This window comes from Larus michahellis, chromosome 9 (genome assembly GCF_964199755.1).
Source record: "Larus michahellis chromosome 9, bLarMic1.1, whole genome shotgun sequence".
In the NCBI taxonomy this organism is placed as follows: Eukaryota; Metazoa; Chordata; class Aves; order Charadriiformes; family Laridae; genus Larus; species Larus michahellis.
Window position 1 is genome coordinate 630,654 of NC_133904.1, and position 17,243 is coordinate 647,896.

The window sequence follows — 17,243 nt, forward strand, 5'->3', positions numbered from 1 at the left end:
ATGCAGGAGAGCAGAGAAATATCATCTGCTGCAGCACCTTAATGAGAGCAGATGTTCCTACAAGCTTGTGCCACAAGTGTCCTCCTTCTCGTTAAACTTTTGGGACGTGGTAGGTGAGAGACGTTTGGCCTTGGCTGCTGGGGGTTTTTTGTCTCCTACCATTTCCTTAAAATTTGTGATGTCTTCTGTTAGCACCCTCACGGGGAACATGAGTCCCATCCAAATTGGTCAGTTACAAGTGGCAGCATCCCAAACTGCGAGAGCCGTCTCCCGGTTCCTCACCCTCTGGGTACCCCAGCTGGAGGGGCAAGGGCAGCGCGTAGGCAAGGGGGAGGGCAGGAGAAAACACCCCCCCCCCCCAGCAAACCGCAGCGTGCAGACACCTAATTTTGGTTGCACGTCCTGGGGAGGCCGTGGTGGCGGGGCCGGGGGAGGAGAGGTGCTCACGGCCGCGTCTGCCTGCAGCTACCGGAACCTGGCGACGGAGCACGAGGCGCTGATGCAGAAGTACCTCCATCTCCTGCAGATTGTGGAAACGGAGAAGACTGTTGCCAAGCAACTCCGCCAGCAGATCGAGGACGGGGAGATCGAGATCGAGCGCCTGAAGGCCGAGGTGAAGCGCCTGGCATCGCCCCGCAGATGCGCTGATGCTCCCCGGGGCGACCCGCGGGCTGGGGGCGGGCAGGCGGGTGGTGTTGCCGCGCTGGCAGGGACCGGGGGATGGCACACAGCAGGTGTATTTCTGCTTGTTTTAACGACATCGGGCTGGCCCCTTCTCTTGGAGAGAGGGGCGAGGGCATCACCTTCATTGGAGGTTTTTCTTGCGGGAGCCGTGAGCCCTGGCGCGGTGCGTGTGCGGGGCTCGCTGTGGTCCCCAGCGCCGGGATGCTGCAGGGAAGGGTTTGCTCCAGCAGCGAGCACTGGGGAACCGTCCCTTGGGTCCAGGAGTAGGTATTGGGGGACGGATGGAGACTCCTTGTCTTACCATTTCGCCTTCCTTATTTTCATCCTGGACACCTCGATCAGACCCCCTCTGCGTGCTGTGTGCCCGGTGGTGACATCTGCCAGGTGCTGCAGAGCCAGAGCAGTAACTGAGAAAGCACAGAGGCGTCTGCGGCCTCGGGAGGGGACCTGTGCCAGCTGCGAGCTGCACAACCCGAGTGCCTCAGGGAACTCGTGTGCACGGTGCTATAAACGCCAGGGACGCTTCGCTACGAAGGGAGCGTCTCTCCAGCGAGAGCCGCCCGTGGAGCCATTGCCCGCAGCTTGTCCCAGGAGCTCCCGCAGCCCTTTGCTGTTGGGCGCGGTGTGGCGCTGGGCTGTGGGCAGGGTGACGTGGGGCGGGTTACGGCAGACAAAGCGACAAAATGCAAAAGTGACTCAGCAGACGGTGCCGGGGGAAGCTGGCGTCTCGAAGGCGCCCGGGAGGACGATGCTGGCAGCTGTGGGGCTGCCCCGTGCCGCCCGGCCCCGGCGTCGCAGGGATGCAGCTGGCCGGGGGTACTCTTGCCGCCAGGGTTTCGCGTGCTGGTGGGTGCTGGTGCCAGTGGGCGTGGGGCACCCCAGAGCCGGTGCTGCCACCAGTACCATCCTCGTGTCTGGCAGGGAGGGTTGGGCAGGGGCTCCGGGGTGGAGGCAGCCGGGAGCGGGTCCGGCTGGGCTGCGACGTCCACCCCAAATCAGTCAAAATCACCACGGAGGAGGCAGCTGGAGAGGCAGCGAGGGCAGCAGTGGGCTGGCACATCCTTGTGGTGGTCTTTTCCTTAAATTTTGGGGGTTTGAGTTAAAAAGTGCAGGTGAATAGCAATCCCTGCCCATGAGTCGGGGCACGTTGAAGGCTGCCTTTAGTCTTGGGGGACTGGGCGAACCTTTCCCGGGAGTGGTTTCGGCACTGCTGAATTTTTGCTCTCCGACACAAATCAGCCCCAAAACCGCCCCGGCCGCAGCCCGTGGCACCCACTCAGTGCGGGGGTTCTCCTGGGGCTCTCCAGGTCCAGCCTGGAGCCGGGGCAAGCTCTGCTCCGTGGGGAGCATGGCCGGTGTCAGGGGCAGGGGGGTGAGCGGGGGGGCGATGAGCATCCCCAGGAGCTTTCACCGGGGGGTGGGAGGTGTGTTGTGAACCCTGAGGTTAGCGGAGGGCCGAGCCCAGAGGCGTCCGGCAGCGCCGCAGCCCGTCCCGTCCCCTGCGCCCACGTACTTGGGGCTTTTATCTTGTGTTGCGTTTTGGGTTTTTTGCTCTTCCACCTGCTTTGAAGCAGAGATCAAATAATCAGCATCTACTTTAAAGTGCAGATTTTGCTCACTCCATTTAAAAAAAAGAAACCGAAATAAAACCGTGGCAGCGGCAGACCCGCTCCGTGGGTCCCGGCCGAGACGCGGCTGGAGCCGGCGCAGGGAATGGCCTCGGTGCTCTCAAGCGCGTCAGTGCAGAGGGGATCAGCTGCTGGCGGTGTGACAACGTGCAGCTCCGTTACACTTCGGATTTTGTGCAAGTCGTCTCGTCTGCCTGGGCTGTGACCGTGCATCAGAAGCAGCTCCTGCCCCTGCCCTCCTCTCCCCGTTCCCTTCCCCGTTCCCTTTCCCGTTCCCCCGACACCAGACTCCGCAGGCGCGTGGTGGGCAGTGCAGTTCCTGCTGCTGGCAGCCCCGGCCTCGCTGGGGAGCTGAGTCTGCAACTGAGAAAGATCTCAACACCTTTTCTCTCCAAAACTTTTTGGAAAGTACTCTTGGAAGGTTGTTTTCTTATTTTTCTTATTTTCTATAAAATCAAAATTCAAATCGCATTCTTCCCAGTTTTCATTTGCTGTTTTCCTACCCTTTCCTGCAGCTTCCTAAATGGTGGCGGCGGTGGGGGGCAGGGACACGGCAACGAGCAGGGGAGTGAGAAAAAGTACAGGCGAGAAACAGTAAAAATTCAAATGCTCAAAGCTAACGAGATTCCGTCCAATTTGTGTTGGAAAGCTGTGACTGGATGGGAGTTTGTCCCTGTCTGCAAGTTTTAGGGTGCAAATGACTTGAGATTTTTCTGCCGCTTTCTCTCCAACTCGTTTTTTTACAGCTCGCCCATGAAGGTTCCTTAGGACAGAGGGATGCGCTTGGCATTGGGACCCAGCAGGGTTGCCAGGTCCCGTCTCTGTGGCGTGTTCGGGGGGTGCTGGGGGGCTGGCAGTGCCCTGACGGCTCTGCAGCGTTTCTTCCTCGGCTTCAGCTACCCGTGTCCGTGCAGACGGAATCAGCGCAGGGTGTCCCGCTGTCCATAGTTCAGCTGGAGGCACCCGCCGTTCCCTGGCGCCGCGTGGAAGTGGGTTTGTCCTCGGCTGCCGGGACGTGCCGGGATGTGCTGGGGCGGCCGCTCACCCCCCGCTGTGCCCGCAGATCGCCTCCCTGCTCAAGGACCACGAGCGCATCCAGGCCGGCCAGACCAGCGCGCCCAGCGACGACGACAGCGACATCAAGAAAATCAAGAAGGTGGGTGGTGGCGGCTGAGCGGTGCGGGGACGGCGGCAGCGGGGGACGGCGGCAGCGGGGGGATGGCAGCAGTGGGTCCTGCTCTCACCTGACCCCCAGAAAAGCCTCCACCGGCCCCAGGCACCCGCTGCCCCGTGCAGGGGAGGTGGGGATGAATCCTGCGGGCTTGGGGCAGCAGCCGCGGGCACGGACGGAGCTCTGGGCATGGACAGGGATGTGCTGCGGGCGCTCATTCACGTGAGGAAGGTTGGGAAGCTTTTCTAGGTGTCTTAATACACCTCTGTGTCTGTGGGTGCCCAGAGAGGTGCTGGCTCCAGGGGAGCTGTGGTGCCTGGATCCCCGGGCAGTCGGGGGATGCTGGGTAGGGCTGAGCCCCCGGCGGGCTGGGAGCCCCCGTACCCGCACGCTCCCGCTGGCGGGGAAGGGCCCGGCGGCGTGGCTGTGCCGGGGGAGGTCAGGAGCTGACACAGGGTCCTGGCTTCTCTTGCGGGTCTTCCAGGCACATCTGTCAAAGGGAAAAGGGGGCATTGTCTGCAATAAGAAGGTGCATTTAAATGAGTTATTGTTCATTTCCCAGCCGGGAGGATTCAGAGCACCAGTAACGGGCACATCGTGCGCACCCCAGCACAGAGCCAGGGAAACCTCACTGCAGGGCCGCGGCTGCTGCACTGTGCTGACCGTAGGGTGACCGTAGGGTGACCGTAGGGTGCCCGCTCGGCTCCTCATTCCGGAGCCTGACGCGGCCGCTGCTTCCCTGCAGGTGCAGAGCTTCCTGCGGGGCTGGCTGTGCCGGAGGAAGTGGAAGACGATCATCCAGGACTACATTAGGTCCCCCCACGCCGACAGCATGCGCAAGAGGAACCAGGTCGTCTTCAGCATGCTGGAGGCGGAGGCCGAGTACGTCCAGCAGCTCCACATCCTCGTCAACAACTTTCTGCGGCCGCTGCGGATGGCGGCCAGCTCCAAGAAGCCTCCCATCACGCATGACGACGTCAGCAGCATATTCCTCAACAGGTGAGTGCCATCCTGGGGGCCCTCTCCGAGGGCAGAGCTCTGCAGCTCCCTGATGGAGCTGGCAGCCTGCGGGCAGGCGCTGGTGTCCGCAGCCCACTGCCCTGCCCCGGGGATGGGTGTTGGGGTGCTTGGTGCTGGGGTCTCCCCAGGAGCCTGCAGCCTGGCCCCCAAAGCCACGGGTGGAAGCTCACCGTCCCCATGGGACGCCTGCGCAAGTGGCTTGCTGAGTGCTTGGCACTGACACGAGGAGGTGGCGTGGGGGCTGAAGGGAGCCCATCTGTATGAGGTCCTGGCTCTGGCGGTGGGGAGGACGCTGTCCTTTGGTGTCAACAGCAGCCCGTGGGTAGCGATGGATGAGCGTCGCGGGGAGGATGCGGCTCTCGGGGGAGGTGATGTGGAGGGGGAAGGCGTAGCCCCTCCTGCAGCTGCGACACAGGGTCACAGCCGCTGCAAAGTGAGCCAAGAGTGGCCGTGCCCGAGCGCTGGCAGGGACGGGGGGTGGCACTCACTGACCCCGGCCAGGCCGCGGTGGTGCCAAGTGTGTCAGCGGTACGTGCCAGGTTTAATGGCAGCTGCAACGGCTCCATCCCGCGGATGGTGCTGACACCAGAGATGTCTCACCAGCCAGCCCTGGGGGTGCCAGCCCTGGGGGTGCCAGCCCTGGGGTGCCGGCCACCCGTCCCTTGCGGTCCCAGGTCAAGTGGCGGGTGCTGGGGAGCCGATGGCACTTTCGCCCTGGCCAGTGGCACTCTGCGGGGCCGGGCTGGGACAGGGGGTGGCTCATTCCCCTGTGGGAAGGGGGGTCTGGACTCCCCTGCCTTTCAGGGTCAACTTCTGATGGGAGCTTCAGGCTGCTCAGTTCCTCCCTCTCCTCCGTCCTCGTCCAGCGTTCCCTGCGCGCCTCCGGGGACTCTCTCTGCACCCCACCTCCTGCAGCCACATCCCCAGCCAGCCCGAGGGCTCCCCGGCTCCCCCTCTGGGCTGGTGATTTCGTCTAATTACTCATTATTTGCCACTTGCTCATCTGTCTCTTCACCCCTTGGTGTATCTTTCAGCGAAACGATCATGTTTTTGCACCAGATCTTTTACCAAGGCCTGAAGGCGAGGATATCCAGCTGGCCCACGCTGGTGCTGGGTGAGTGCCTCTTGCCTCCTCGCCGCGTTTCCTTCCTGCTCGCTGCAGGAGCCCAGCCCACCCTCTTCCTCCTAATGCAACTCCCCGGGCGTTTCGCTAACCGGGGGCTGCGGGGAAATGCATTGCACAGCACGGCGGTGCTTCTCCATGTCAGTCGCGGCGGCGAGGACCAGAGCAAAAAACCCCGGAGAACCCCAGTTCCTGCGTTCCCGGTTCTGCCGGGCGGTGGGACGGGTGGCCTGGGCCGCGCACTGGAGAGACGGTGCTGAAGGGCATCGCTGTGCCTGACGAGACCCTCAGCTGGCACCACGGGGTGGCTTTAGAACCCCCACCGGGCAGCCCTGGGGCTTGCACTAGAGCAGGAGCCCTGGGGGTGCCCCGGTGGGATGCGGGGGTGAGGAGGGTCGGGAGCCGGGGGGCTGGACCAGCACGCCCACCTCCCCGCCACCTCTCTGCTCGCAGCCGACTTGTTCGACATCCTGCTGCCCATGCTGAACATCTACCAGGAGTTCGTGAGGAACCACCAGTACAGCCTGCAGATCCTGGCGCACTGCAAGCAGAACCGGGACTTCGACAAGCTGCTGAAGCACTACGAGGCCAAGCCCGACTGCGAGGAGAGGACCCTGGAGACCTTCCTGACCTACCCCATGTTCCAGGTGACCGCTGGCACCGGGATCGGCCCTGGAGATGCCACCGCAGTGCTGGCAGCGAGGGGTGGGCTGGGCAAACCCCAGCCCCGCAGGAGGCATCAGGTGGTGGGGAGGCAAAGCCTGGGTGACGATGGGCTGGGGCTGGGCCCCACATGGTCCCACGCTGCTCCTGGGACCTGCTTAGGCCATTGCTGGGCTCGTCGGTGAGGACTCTCTGTGTGAAGCTGCCGGCTTCCCGGTTACCCCGTGCTGCTGGGACAGGGACGGGCCACGGCAGAGCCCTAGGAAAACCCCACGCTGTTCCCCCTCTTCATTAAGTTTTAGCACGAAGAGCTTCGAAGCTTTCATAACCTCCCAGATCAGAGGGTCTGAGGCGCAGTGTCCCCAGCCACGGTGTCCCCGGGAGCAGCGCAGGGTGGGCACCACAGCCTCTGTGCCCCCTCCATCCCGCCCGCCCCCCCAGCCCCGCGGCTGATGCCCCGCTCCGGTCTGTTGTGCCGCAGATCCCCAGGTACATCCTGACGCTGCACGAGCTGCTGGCTCACACTCCCCACGAGCACGTGGAAAGGAACAGCCTGGATTACGCCAAATCCAAGCTGGAAGAGCTCTCCAGGTCAGACCCACCCCTGCCCGTCCCGGTGGCCGGGGCTGCGGGACCGGGGGCAGCGCTGGCACCTGGGCGGTGGGGGCTGGTGGAGGGGCTCTTGGCCGGGCTGCCGGCGTGGGGTCGGTGTGCTGCGCTTCGGGCGGGCAGGGAGCGGGGCTGGGGCGGGCAGACCCCGACCCACAGGGAGCGGAGAGGGCGCAGCGCGGACGGGACCGGGCTGGCCGGGGTGAAGCCGGTGGAGGTGGTGCCGGAGGGGCTGTGCTGTCCCGCTGGGGTGGGACGCAGGAGAAGCTCAGTCCTCGGTTCGCCGTTGGCCATCCCTGACAAGGATGAAGCCCGCCCTGAGCCGCCGGCACAGGGGGATCTGCCGGCTCGTGCTGTGGGTGCCATGGGGGGGAGCTCGTCCAGGTGCCCCTGGCTGCCCATACACCCCCCCCCAACTGCTCGGGCGCAGGCAGCGGGCAAAGGTGCTTTAGCCGGGACCCCCCTCCCACTGCCCTCGTCCTCTGCCTTTCGAAGGCTGAAACGTCCCGGTGCCATCTCCTGCCCTCCTGTGCCAATCCCCGCCGGCGGGAGGGGAGCCCGGCTGCTTCTGGCCAGGGGCTGCGTTTTCCAGGGCTCCTTAATGACGAAATCCGAGTTTTGGAGGGCTGGGACAGCTCTGAAGGTCTGGCTCCCTCCTCCTCTCTCTGGGACGGCTGGTGCTGGTGGGGCGGCCCCATGGGAAGGGGCCAAGTGCCTCCGAGGTCTCCGCAATGAGCAGCCGGGAATCAGCCGCGATTCCCTATTTCTGACCCTCTCCTTCCACAGACCGAAGCGTTCTGTGTGTCCCGTGACAGCATTTTGCGATGGTGTCAAACCCATCAGCGCTCCTTGGTCCCGAGGCCACCCATAAAAAGAGTTTTCATTGTTTGTCCTGCTCTTCAAGGAGCAGGGACGTTGGAGGGGGCTGGCGATGGGGGGTGTTCTGTCTGCCCTAAGTCTGAATTTTGTGATTTCTGAGCAAGGAGGACACATATTTCAATAATTTAGAAATCTGGAGGTGTGGTGCACGCTGATGTGTCGGTTACCTCCTGAGCGCCCGGGTCTGTACAGATCCTGGGGACGGCTGTAGTTCTCTTGGCATTCCTTCCGCTCGCGTCTCACCTCCTGCAGCCCCTCCCGCGTGGCCAGGGGCATCTGCTGGGAGAAGTGCAAATCTCAGCCGAGCTCCAGTTTCCCTCTTCTCCCTCCTCCAGGATAATGCACGATGAAGTGAGTGAGACCGAGAATATTCGGAAAAACCTGGCGATAGAGAGGATGATAATCGAAGGGTGTGAAATCCTGCTGGACACCAGCCAGACTTTCGTGAGACAAGGTACCGTGTCCCTCCCGCCGCGGGTTACGCCCAGCCCTGCAGCCCCCGGCCCCGCAGCCGCGGCGAGCCGTGACGTTTGACAATAGAACCCGTTTCTGGGTTTTCTCTGCTCCAAAGCGCTGCACCTGCAGACAGTCCCGGCGCTGCCTTTCGCTGCCGCACGGAGCAGAACGTGCTTTTAGCCGTTGTTGATTTCCTGCTGCCAGGGAAGCAGCGGGACGCGTCCTCACCTCCTGGGCACGTTGGGTCCCGGCGGGGCACCCGTGTGCTGTGGGTGCAAGGGTGGGCTGGGGGCCGTGGCCAGCGCCCGCCCGCTGTCTGGGCTCACGGGGCCAGTCCCGGTCCCAGCCCTGCCACGCCTGGGGACACGCTCGCCACTGCCCCGCTCCCGGGGACCATGCCCTGCAAAGCTGCCCCCGACGCCGGTGCCAGGGACGGGTCTCTCCCCTCCGTAGGGTCCCTCATCCAGGTGCCCATGTCGGAGAAAGGGAAGATCACGCGGGGGCGGCTGGGCTCCCTCTCGCTGAGGAAGGAGGGCGAGCGGCAGTGCTTCCTCTTCTCCAAGCACCTCATCATCTGCACCCGGGGCTCTGGAGGGAAGCTGCATCTCACCAAGGTGCGGAGGGCAGGGGGGGCTCGGCAGCCCCCGGCAAAGGGTCCGGCGGCTGCTGGGCTTGGAGCTGGTGCCGCTTCCCGGGGTGCGAGAGCACGGGGTCCTGCACGGGGAGGGGCAGAGGCTGGCACCGCGGCAGCCCGAGCTGGCTGGGCTCTCTGGGTGACACCGGGGGTCCAGGGACCACCTCGCCCTCCCCTGGCAGCAGCCTCCCGGGGGGGCCGGGCTGGGAGCAGGCGGTCGGTGGGATTTATTCCGCGTGGTCCAGACACCTTGTCAGTGATGTGCAGAGCTCTGAGTCACGGGCAAAGAGGAGAAATTGCACGTTCTCGATAAAAGAAGTTATCCTGATTTGCGGCAGAAACCTTGACAATCCATTCAGTGAGAAACTTAAATTATAGCCTAGGTTTGTACATAACGCTCGCAGTCTCCTCCTGGCCGCTCCCAAGGCTCACGCTTTTGTTGGTGGAAGTTTGGCAGTTAATTGAGCAAGAATCTTACAGAAATTGTTCATTACTGGCATTAAATTATCAGTTTGAAAAATTACAGTCCACGGCAAAGAGTTGATAATTACAACAACAGACTTTTGGAAAATTTAATTTAAAGCTCATATTAAATAATTTATAAACAGATTAGTTGACGGGTTATACAAGGAGAACCGCGATGTCCCAGCAGTCGGTAACTGCTTTTTTCCCAGTGAAAGCAGACGCTGCGCTGGCCGCGGGCTGCACGCAGCCGTGCCGAACCCCTCGCCTGCATCGCCCCGTCCCCGACCCCGGGGCGGTGGGCTGCGATGTGGGGCGGGGAACCGGGGCAGCCCCCAGCCTCCCGGAGGGGGGTCCTGCCGCTGAGCCCCGACTCCCGCCCCTGCAGAACGGCGTGATCTCCCTCATCGACTGCACGCTGGTGGAGGAGCAGGAGAGCACCGACGAGGACGGTAGGTGCCCCATGGCGGCAGAGTCCCCTCGGGGCACGGCCAGGGCCCTGCTCAGCCCCTGGCTGCGGGTGCGGGGTTGGGGGTGTCTCGTGCATCTCCCGGCGGCTGCAGCATACACGGGGGCATCTCAGAAAGCGAAGTTGCGGCTGCTCCAGGAGCCCCTGCGCTGAGGTTACCGCACGGCAGCCCAGCTCCCGCTGGGGGGTTCCAGGGCTGGCAGCGCGGTCCCCCCATTGCGGGGAGGGCAGAGCCGCGGCCAGGGCTCCAGGGAGGGGCCGGGGGTGCGGGTCCCGCTGGCGGCTGCGCTTAACGCCAGACCCTTGGCAGGAGGTTGCTGCCAACCCCTGGCGATGCCCCCCCCCGGCTGGAGGCAGCTGCCATGTGTCGTGGCTGGGGACCGATGGCAGCACGGCCAGCGCTGCCCGCGTCCCCTGTCACGGATGCGGAGTCCTCCTGACATTCCCGCCGTCCCTCCGTGCGGCGTAAAAACAAGCACAGCAAAGTTGGAGCAAATTCAGATGCTGAGTAGATTGGAGAAAGTCATGATCTACTGGCTGGATTTAATGAAGTAAATTATTTAGTGTGAACCAAGCAGATGCGTGTTGATGCCAGCCTGAGCTTCCTGCGGCAGGCAGCGTCGGTCACGGCTGGGCGCTAGCAACGGGAAAAAGGCGAAGATGCTGGGTGTCCTCGGCCATGCCTGCTTAACTGCAGACTTGTGAAAAACCACGGGCTCCTTTCTCTTGTGCTCCTGAGGAGTTTCCAGCCCACGCGGGGCAGCCGGGCTCTCCCCCGGCACGTGGCCGTGCCACCCTCCTGCTGTGCAGGCTTTACTTTGCAAACCCAGAGCCTTTGCCGAGCAAACCTGGCCCGTCCTCGCCGCAGACAACCCGCAAAATGCAACAAGCTCCTTAAAACCTTGAAAAAACCTCCGCCGGGGGAGAAGGGGTGGGGAGATCTTCTCACAGTCACTGTGTGTGGGTTTTTTTCTATTCCAAAGCAAAAGCATCGGGGCAAGACATCGACCATCTTGACTTCAAAATCGTGGTGGAGCCAAAAGATTCCTCGTCCTTTACGGTTATCCTCGTGGCCTCGTCCCGGCAGGAGAAGGCTGCGTGGACCAGCGACATCAGCCAGGTAGGACAGACCCGGCAGGGAGGAGATGTTGGGGCGCAGAGTCCCGGGGCCGAGCGGCCCCCGCGGGATTCCCCCAGGCAGGCTGCGGCGATGGCTTTGGGCACCCGGAATGAACATTTGGCGTTTGCTGTGCGGCTGCGGCTCTGCTGCCTGCCCGTGGGCTGGGCCTGCGGTGCCCCGCTTGGTCTGGCACCATCGGGGTGCTCGGGACCTGCCGCGGGCTGAGGTCGGACTGCGTGGGGCTGGTACGAACAGCACGGGAGGACCAGCAGCCCTGGGCACCCGGGGAGAGCGGGTCCACGCGGAGGGTGTCTTGGAGCTGGGGCGCACCGAGAGCCCGGCCATCGCCAAAAGCTTTTCTTGGAGAGGAAGAGGTGGGGTGGGAAGGTGACACGGGCGCAGCGGGGTTGTCCCGTCAGTGCCCTCCCTGCCCGTGGAGATGTGTGGTTTGGATATCCCCTCTGGCTCACGCCTGTGCTAGCAAATTGCACCTGCTCTTCGTTTGCTTTATGCAAATGGAGTTGAAGGTCTCTGTCCCCAGGTGGGAGGAAGAGAGAAAGTTATCGGTTAAACAGGGTTTGCCTCCTGGCCACCTCTGGGTACCATGTCCTTGTGTCCCCTTGCCAGAGGTGGGGGTTCCTGGCCGCAGTCAGCCAGCGGCACCTGCTCCCGCTGCCCGCCGGGGCCAGCCCTGCCCGCGCGGGGGTCTGCAGCCCCGCTCCTGCCCAGCAAAGCCGGGAAGGGACCGGTGCCGCTCTGCTGCTCGCTGCAACCCTCCAGCAGCGCGGGCCGGGGGGGGGGAAGTTTAATTATGGCGGTACAGGGTGAGGGGGTTTCTGGCAGTTCTGGCAATGCCTTTGTGTCTGCCAGCACACCCTGAGCCCGCGCCGGGCCCGTAGCGGGAGAGCTGGGAGCAGCTCTGGGTGAGGCTTCCCCCGCACAGGGATGCAGGACCGTGGTCGCGAAGCTCCTGTTTTCAGGCAGAAGCTCTTGCCCTTCCCCGCTGCGCGCTCCCGGCCGCGGTCTCCCATCACGCGTGGTGGATGCAGCCGGCAAGGGCTGTGTCTTGCCTGGCCGAGGCCGAGCTCAGGCTCTCTTACGGTGCGTCCGAGCCGGGTGGGCAGCGGGGCCGCCCTCGCCGCCGCCACCTTCTCCCATCTCCCCCCCGGGTCTCTTCCAGTGCGTGGACAACATCCGCTGCAACGGCCTCATGATGAACGCCTTCGAGGAGAACTCCAAGGTCACCGTCCCCCAGATGATCAAGTGAGTGCTGCCGCGGCCGGGTGCTGCGGAGGGTGCGGGGCTCTGCCCGGCCCCACGGCACAGCTCCCGCCGGTGCCAAACCCTGCCCAAAGCCCCGGCAGCCCGGCGGGGAACTGCTCTGTTCCCCAATAGTGATTAGGAGCAGTAATTAGCTGGGAGAGGGTGTTTGTCTGGGACTGTGCTGGGAGAGGTGGGAAGGTCAAAGGGGAGAGCTCAGAAAAAAAATAGTAAAAGGGGGGTGTGAAAGCCCCGGAGAGAGGGGTGCAGGGGGCTGCGGGGTCTGCGGGTGCTGGGGCTGCCCCAGCCCGAGGAGGGACACGTGGGGGACACGCACAGCCAGTGGGATGGGGCAGCACAGGGGTGTCCCCACCACATCAGCCGCCCGCACCGCTGTGGGAAGGGTCTTGGTTGACGGGTGTCCCTCAGGGACAGTCGTTCCCTGTGTTTTGCGCAAACCTCTGCCTGTTGAGCGCTGTGCAATGGTTCCGCCCAGGCTGGGGTGCGGATTCCTAGCTTTCCCCTGGAGGTGTTCCTGCCTGCCTTTGACGTGGGGACGCCCCGTTCCAACGAGGCTCCTTCGCTGCCGAGGACCCGAACTGCTTTCCGTGGTCCCCGCACGTCTCAGGGGAAGCCGCTCGCGTGAAGCGGCTCTTGGTTTCGTTCCAGGCTGGAACCACAGATATCTTGTTTCTCTGCAGGTCTGATGCCAGCTTGTATTGTGATGATGTTGACATTAGGTTCAGTAAAACGATGAATTCCTGCAAGGTCCTGCAGATCCGCTATGCAAGCGTGGAACGGCTCCTGGAGAGGCTGACGGACCTGCGGTTCCTGAGCATTGACTTTCTGAACACGTTCCTGCACTCGTACCGCGTCTTCACCACCGCCCTGGTCGTCCTCGACAAGCTCATCACCATCTACAAGAAGCCGATCAGTGCCATCCCCGCACGGTGAGGCTGCGCGCAGCATCGCTGCGGTGCCGGTGCCCGTGACCTGTCCTGCCCCTCAGGGACCGCGGGGTTCACGGGGGGGTCTGTGGCATCCCTCCTCCATCCCCTCTTCCTCCCGAGTCACTCCTCTGCTCCCCAGAGCTGCCCGGCCCCGGTGCCGCCCCAGGGCCATTCCACCTGGTCCCCGTGAGTTGTGACACCCGCGAATCGGGGCAGCAGATAAACCGGAGCACTGCGGGTGTCCCTGCTGCTGGGAGGGCCGAGCGGTGGGAGCGGGGCGGTGGGGGCTCTCGCTGGGGCGCTCCGGAGACCCAGCACTGCTGGAGCTGCCGCCGGGGATCTCCAGGAGCTCTCAGGCAGAGCAGGGGCAAGTTCAGGCTTTCCCTGTCTCTCCGCCAAGGTCCCTGGAGCTGCTGTTTGCAAACAGCCAGAACAACAAGCTGCTGTACGGCGAGCCCCCCAAGTCCCCCAGGGCCAACCGCAAGTTCTCCTCGCCTCCCCCCCTCTCCATCACCAAGTCCTCGTCCCCCAGCCGGCGGAGGAAGCTCTCCCTCAACATCCCCATCATCACGGGAGGGAAGGCGCTGGACCTGGCTGCTCTGAGCTGCTCCTCCAACGGCTATGCAAGCATGTACTCCTCCATGGCTCCCTTCAGTAAGACCACCCTGGACATAAACAAACTGTACGTGTCCAGTAACTACCCCAATAAAATCCCTGACGAAGGAGAAGCAGCCGCAGAAAAGCAGGAGGAGCCGCTGCCGAGCAAGCAAAGTAAGTCGCTGTGGGTTTGCAGCCGGGTGGGCAGGGAGGGGGCCGGTTTTGGTGGGTGCTCTGCAGGGGGGTGCAGGGATGGGGAGGGGGATTGCGCACACCGTGCCTGGGGGCTTTGCAGCAGCCCGGCCCCGGGCTGGGGCAGGGACCCGGCTGCATGCTGGCGAGGGGTGGGCGCGGGGAGCCCCTGCCCCATGAACACACACACAGCGACCCCCAAGTGCTGGGGAGACCAGTGGCGGTGGTGGCGGCGGCGGTGGCGGTGCTGCTGGCGATGCAGTGGCTGCTGTGGTGTGGCCTCCAGGAGGCTCAGCAATGGGGTACTGGGGGAAGAGAGCCGAAGCCGGGTGAGTGAGGCACCGCAAAGGCCACAGGTCATTGTCCCCTTGAGCATCCCTCTGTCGCTGCGGGTGGCCTGAGCCCCTTGTGCGCCCTGGTGCCGAGCAGGGGCTCGGAGGAGCGAAGCCGGTCTGTGGGCTGCGGGCGAGGGCAGAGCACAGCCCAGCCGGAGGCGGTGGGACAGGCTGCCCCAGCCCACCCCACAGCCCTTCGCTGCGTGATTCCCCATCCCCTGCCCCCTGCGAGGGAGGTGCCGCATCCCACCCCACCACGGTGCACGGGGTGCAGGGGCTGGAGCTCACCCGCGGTCGGTCGCTGTCGCCAGCCCCGGGCAGAGCCTCCGAGCTGGCCGTACGTGTCCCACGCACAGCACGGAGAGCTCCTGCTCCCGTGGATTCTGTGCTGCCTGAAAGCTGAGTAAGGTGTAATAACAAAAAAAAAAAAAACACACCAAAAAACCCCAGAGGAATCACAGGGCTCTGTACCTCTCTTGTTGGTTGCTGTGTGCCCAGCTGGAATGATTCAGACTTTAGGAAAATCTGGAAGAGCTAAAATATGGCTGCAACCTGCACGTGTCCCGTGGTGATGGTAACGGGGTTCCCTGTTCCTCCAGGCTCAGAGGTATCGGTCAGGGAAGAGTCAGACACAGATCCCAACCAGAGCGATGACGCAGAAGCTGAAACTTCCCCAACAAAATCTCCGACAACTCCAAAGTCCATCAAATGCAAAAATTCATCAGGTAACAAGTGAGCCGATACCTGTCCCCCTGGGGGTTACGCAGGGCCGGCTGCTGCCCCGGGACCTGGCCGTGCAGAGCCGCTCAGGGTGCGGGCGTGAAGCTAAAGCAGGTGTGAGAAGGAGCAGGAGTTCACCCCTTATTTTCCTGCAAGGGGAGAGGGAAATGCCGGGCTCTCTGGCCCGTATCGCAGAGCAGGTCTGCGCGTCTTACCGGCTCTTCTCACTCCTTTCCTCCCCTCCCGGGGCTGGTGTGGTGCTTTAGGAGTGAGTTACGCTGCTGGAGACGTGAGCCTGGACTGGCATCAAGCACTGATTTATCTGCTCGAGTCTCCCCCGTAGCTGTCGTCCCGCTCTCTGTAGCAGGTTGAATTCCTGCTAAAGCTGTGCTGGATAAATTCTTGCGCATGGTGGCATCCAAAGCTGCCCATCTCCTTTGCCCCAGCGCCGGTGGGGTGGAATCCAGCTCTCCGTGGGGAGCAGCCCCACATTGGCCATCTGCACCCACCTCCTCCATGAGCCCCGTTCCCATCCTGCCCCAGCCCGGGGAGAGCGGCCTGTGCGCCGGGGGGCTGGCGAGGGGTGTCCGGGGCTGGGGGAGGGGACCCGGCTGCGGCGGTGGCCTGGAGTGGTGTTGGCTTTCTTCTCCCCCACAGATTTCTCGTTGTTTTCTTACAACAACGGCGTGGTCATGACGTCCTGCCGGGAGCTCGACAGCACCCGCAGCGCCCTGTCTGCCGCCTCCGCCTTCGCCATCGCCACGGCGGGAGCCAACGAGGGGACCCCCACCAAGGAGAAGTACCGCAGGATGTCCCTCGCCAGCGCAGGTACCCTGCCCCGGGCCGCCGAGAGCGCGGGGATGCGTTTTTGGGGTGCCCTTTCTGCTCTACTGGGCTGGGTTGCCCTCGGCTGGGGGCAGCCCCCGCCAAGAGGCAGCTTAGGGATGCTTGGGAAGATGGGGCTGCTCCTTCCAGCAGTCCTGAAAATACCTGCAAGCGATTCCCAGCGGAGCTGTAGCTGCGCTAATGGATCACTGGCAGTTTCAGGCTTCCCGACGGACCAGCGGAATGGAGACAAGGAGTTTGTGATCCGGAGAGCGGCCACCAACCGGGTCCTCAACGTGCTGCGGCACTGGGTCTCCAAACACTCGCAGGTGGGTGTTGGGGGCCGGGGGGGGGTCGGTGCGGCAGGAGCCCTCCCTCCCCGCCAGCGCGAACTGGGCTGCGTGCCGGGTGGCTCAGCCAGGCTCCAGCTGGAAAGGCAATTTGGCACTTCTTTTTTAATTAAGCAAATGAGTGGACGTGGGGAGGAGATGAAGAGTGTGAAGCGGGGGAGCTGGGAGCCCCTGGTGCACGGCGGGGGGGCAGGCGTGGATTGCGGTGTTGGCGTATTCGGTGTGTGAAGGAAGGGAGCCGGGGGCCGCAGTCATCCCCCAGCCGGGCTCGGTGGGAATGCAGTAGCTGGGTTTGGCTCCTCGGAGGGGGCTTGAGGCTGGGGGCCGGGTCAGGAGACCGCGTGGCTTTCCCTGCTGCCACTTTCCCTCTGCCGCTGGTTGCCAGGAGCACTGGGAGCGGTGCCATACTGGTTGGCACTGGGAAACCCCTGCGCCTCTCCTGGGCCGGGTGATGCCAGTTCAATGGTACAGAATGAGCCCGGTGACTTCCCAACCAATTCCCGTTTGCTGGGCGCTGCAGGCTGGGATTTCGTGGGCCAGAGGCAGCTGAATTCACCGCAGGGCCATCGGGCCGGGCCGGGTTCAAACGGGCAGGGAGCGGAGCTGCTGGGAACCGGAGTTACTCGCGTTACAGCACATTAACACCCTGACTGTGCCGGCTTTGGCAGGACTTCGAAAGCAACGAGGAGCTGAAGTTCAGGGTGATCGGCTTTCTGGAGGAGGTTATCCACGATCCCGAGCTCCTGACCCAGGAGAGGAAAGCAGCTGCCAACATCATCAGGTGCGGAGCCGCGGGTGGGAGGCTGCTTTCCCTGCACCCTGGGCCGGGCTCCCGGCGCTGCTTCCCGCTGCCCTGCGGGATGGATGCGGTGCAGGGTGTCCAGCAGGGGCTGTGCCCGCCGGCGGGGCCTGGGGCACATCGGGACCTGGTCGGGGGCCATGGGCGAGGTGCGACCCCCACCCTCGTCCCCACGTGCGGGGCCAGCTGTGGCCTTGGTTAAGGGCTTTTTTCTCTTTAAAGCAGGAGATGGGACAGAAGTGTCCTCACGCACGCCGAGTGTTTAATCCGAAAACCCACGGAGTCGTGCTGCAGCCC

The 17,243-nt window shown here is 63.6% G+C and overlaps 1 protein-coding gene across 4 annotated transcripts in view; it reads left to right on the forward strand.

Annotated features, from left to right (window-relative positions):
• RASGRF1 (Ras protein specific guanine nucleotide releasing factor 1) overlaps positions 1 to 17,243 on the forward strand; it is a 41,594-nt gene that overhangs the window by 14,105 nt on the left and 10,246 nt on the right. Inside the window, exons 3-19 of one of the 4 annotated variants that reach the window (XM_074601867.1) lie at positions 466 to 613; positions 3,376 to 3,468; positions 4,229 to 4,482; positions 5,538 to 5,617; positions 6,080 to 6,273; positions 6,771 to 6,880; positions 8,113 to 8,231; positions 8,687 to 8,847; positions 9,718 to 9,781; positions 10,782 to 10,918; positions 12,099 to 12,181; positions 12,880 to 13,128; positions 13,529 to 13,899; positions 14,852 to 14,977; positions 15,630 to 15,800; positions 16,014 to 16,126; positions 16,816 to 16,928. In XM_074601867.1, coding sequence (XP_074457968.1) covers positions 466 to 613; positions 3,376 to 3,468; positions 4,229 to 4,482; positions 5,538 to 5,617; positions 6,080 to 6,273; positions 6,771 to 6,880; positions 8,113 to 8,231; positions 8,687 to 8,847; positions 9,718 to 9,781; positions 10,782 to 10,918; positions 12,099 to 12,181; positions 12,880 to 13,128; positions 13,529 to 13,899; positions 14,852 to 14,977; positions 15,630 to 15,800; positions 16,014 to 16,126; positions 16,816 to 16,928 — 2,586 coding nt within the window. The remainder of the gene's footprint in view (positions 1 to 465; positions 614 to 3,375; positions 3,469 to 4,228; positions 4,483 to 5,537; positions 5,618 to 6,079; positions 6,274 to 6,770; positions 6,881 to 8,112; positions 8,232 to 8,686; positions 8,848 to 9,717; positions 9,782 to 10,781; positions 10,919 to 12,098; positions 12,182 to 12,879; positions 13,129 to 13,528; positions 13,900 to 14,851; positions 14,978 to 15,629; positions 15,801 to 16,013; positions 16,127 to 16,815; positions 16,929 to 17,243) is intronic. The other 3 variants (XM_074601868.1, XM_074601869.1, XM_074601870.1) reach the window with 3 other exon arrangements.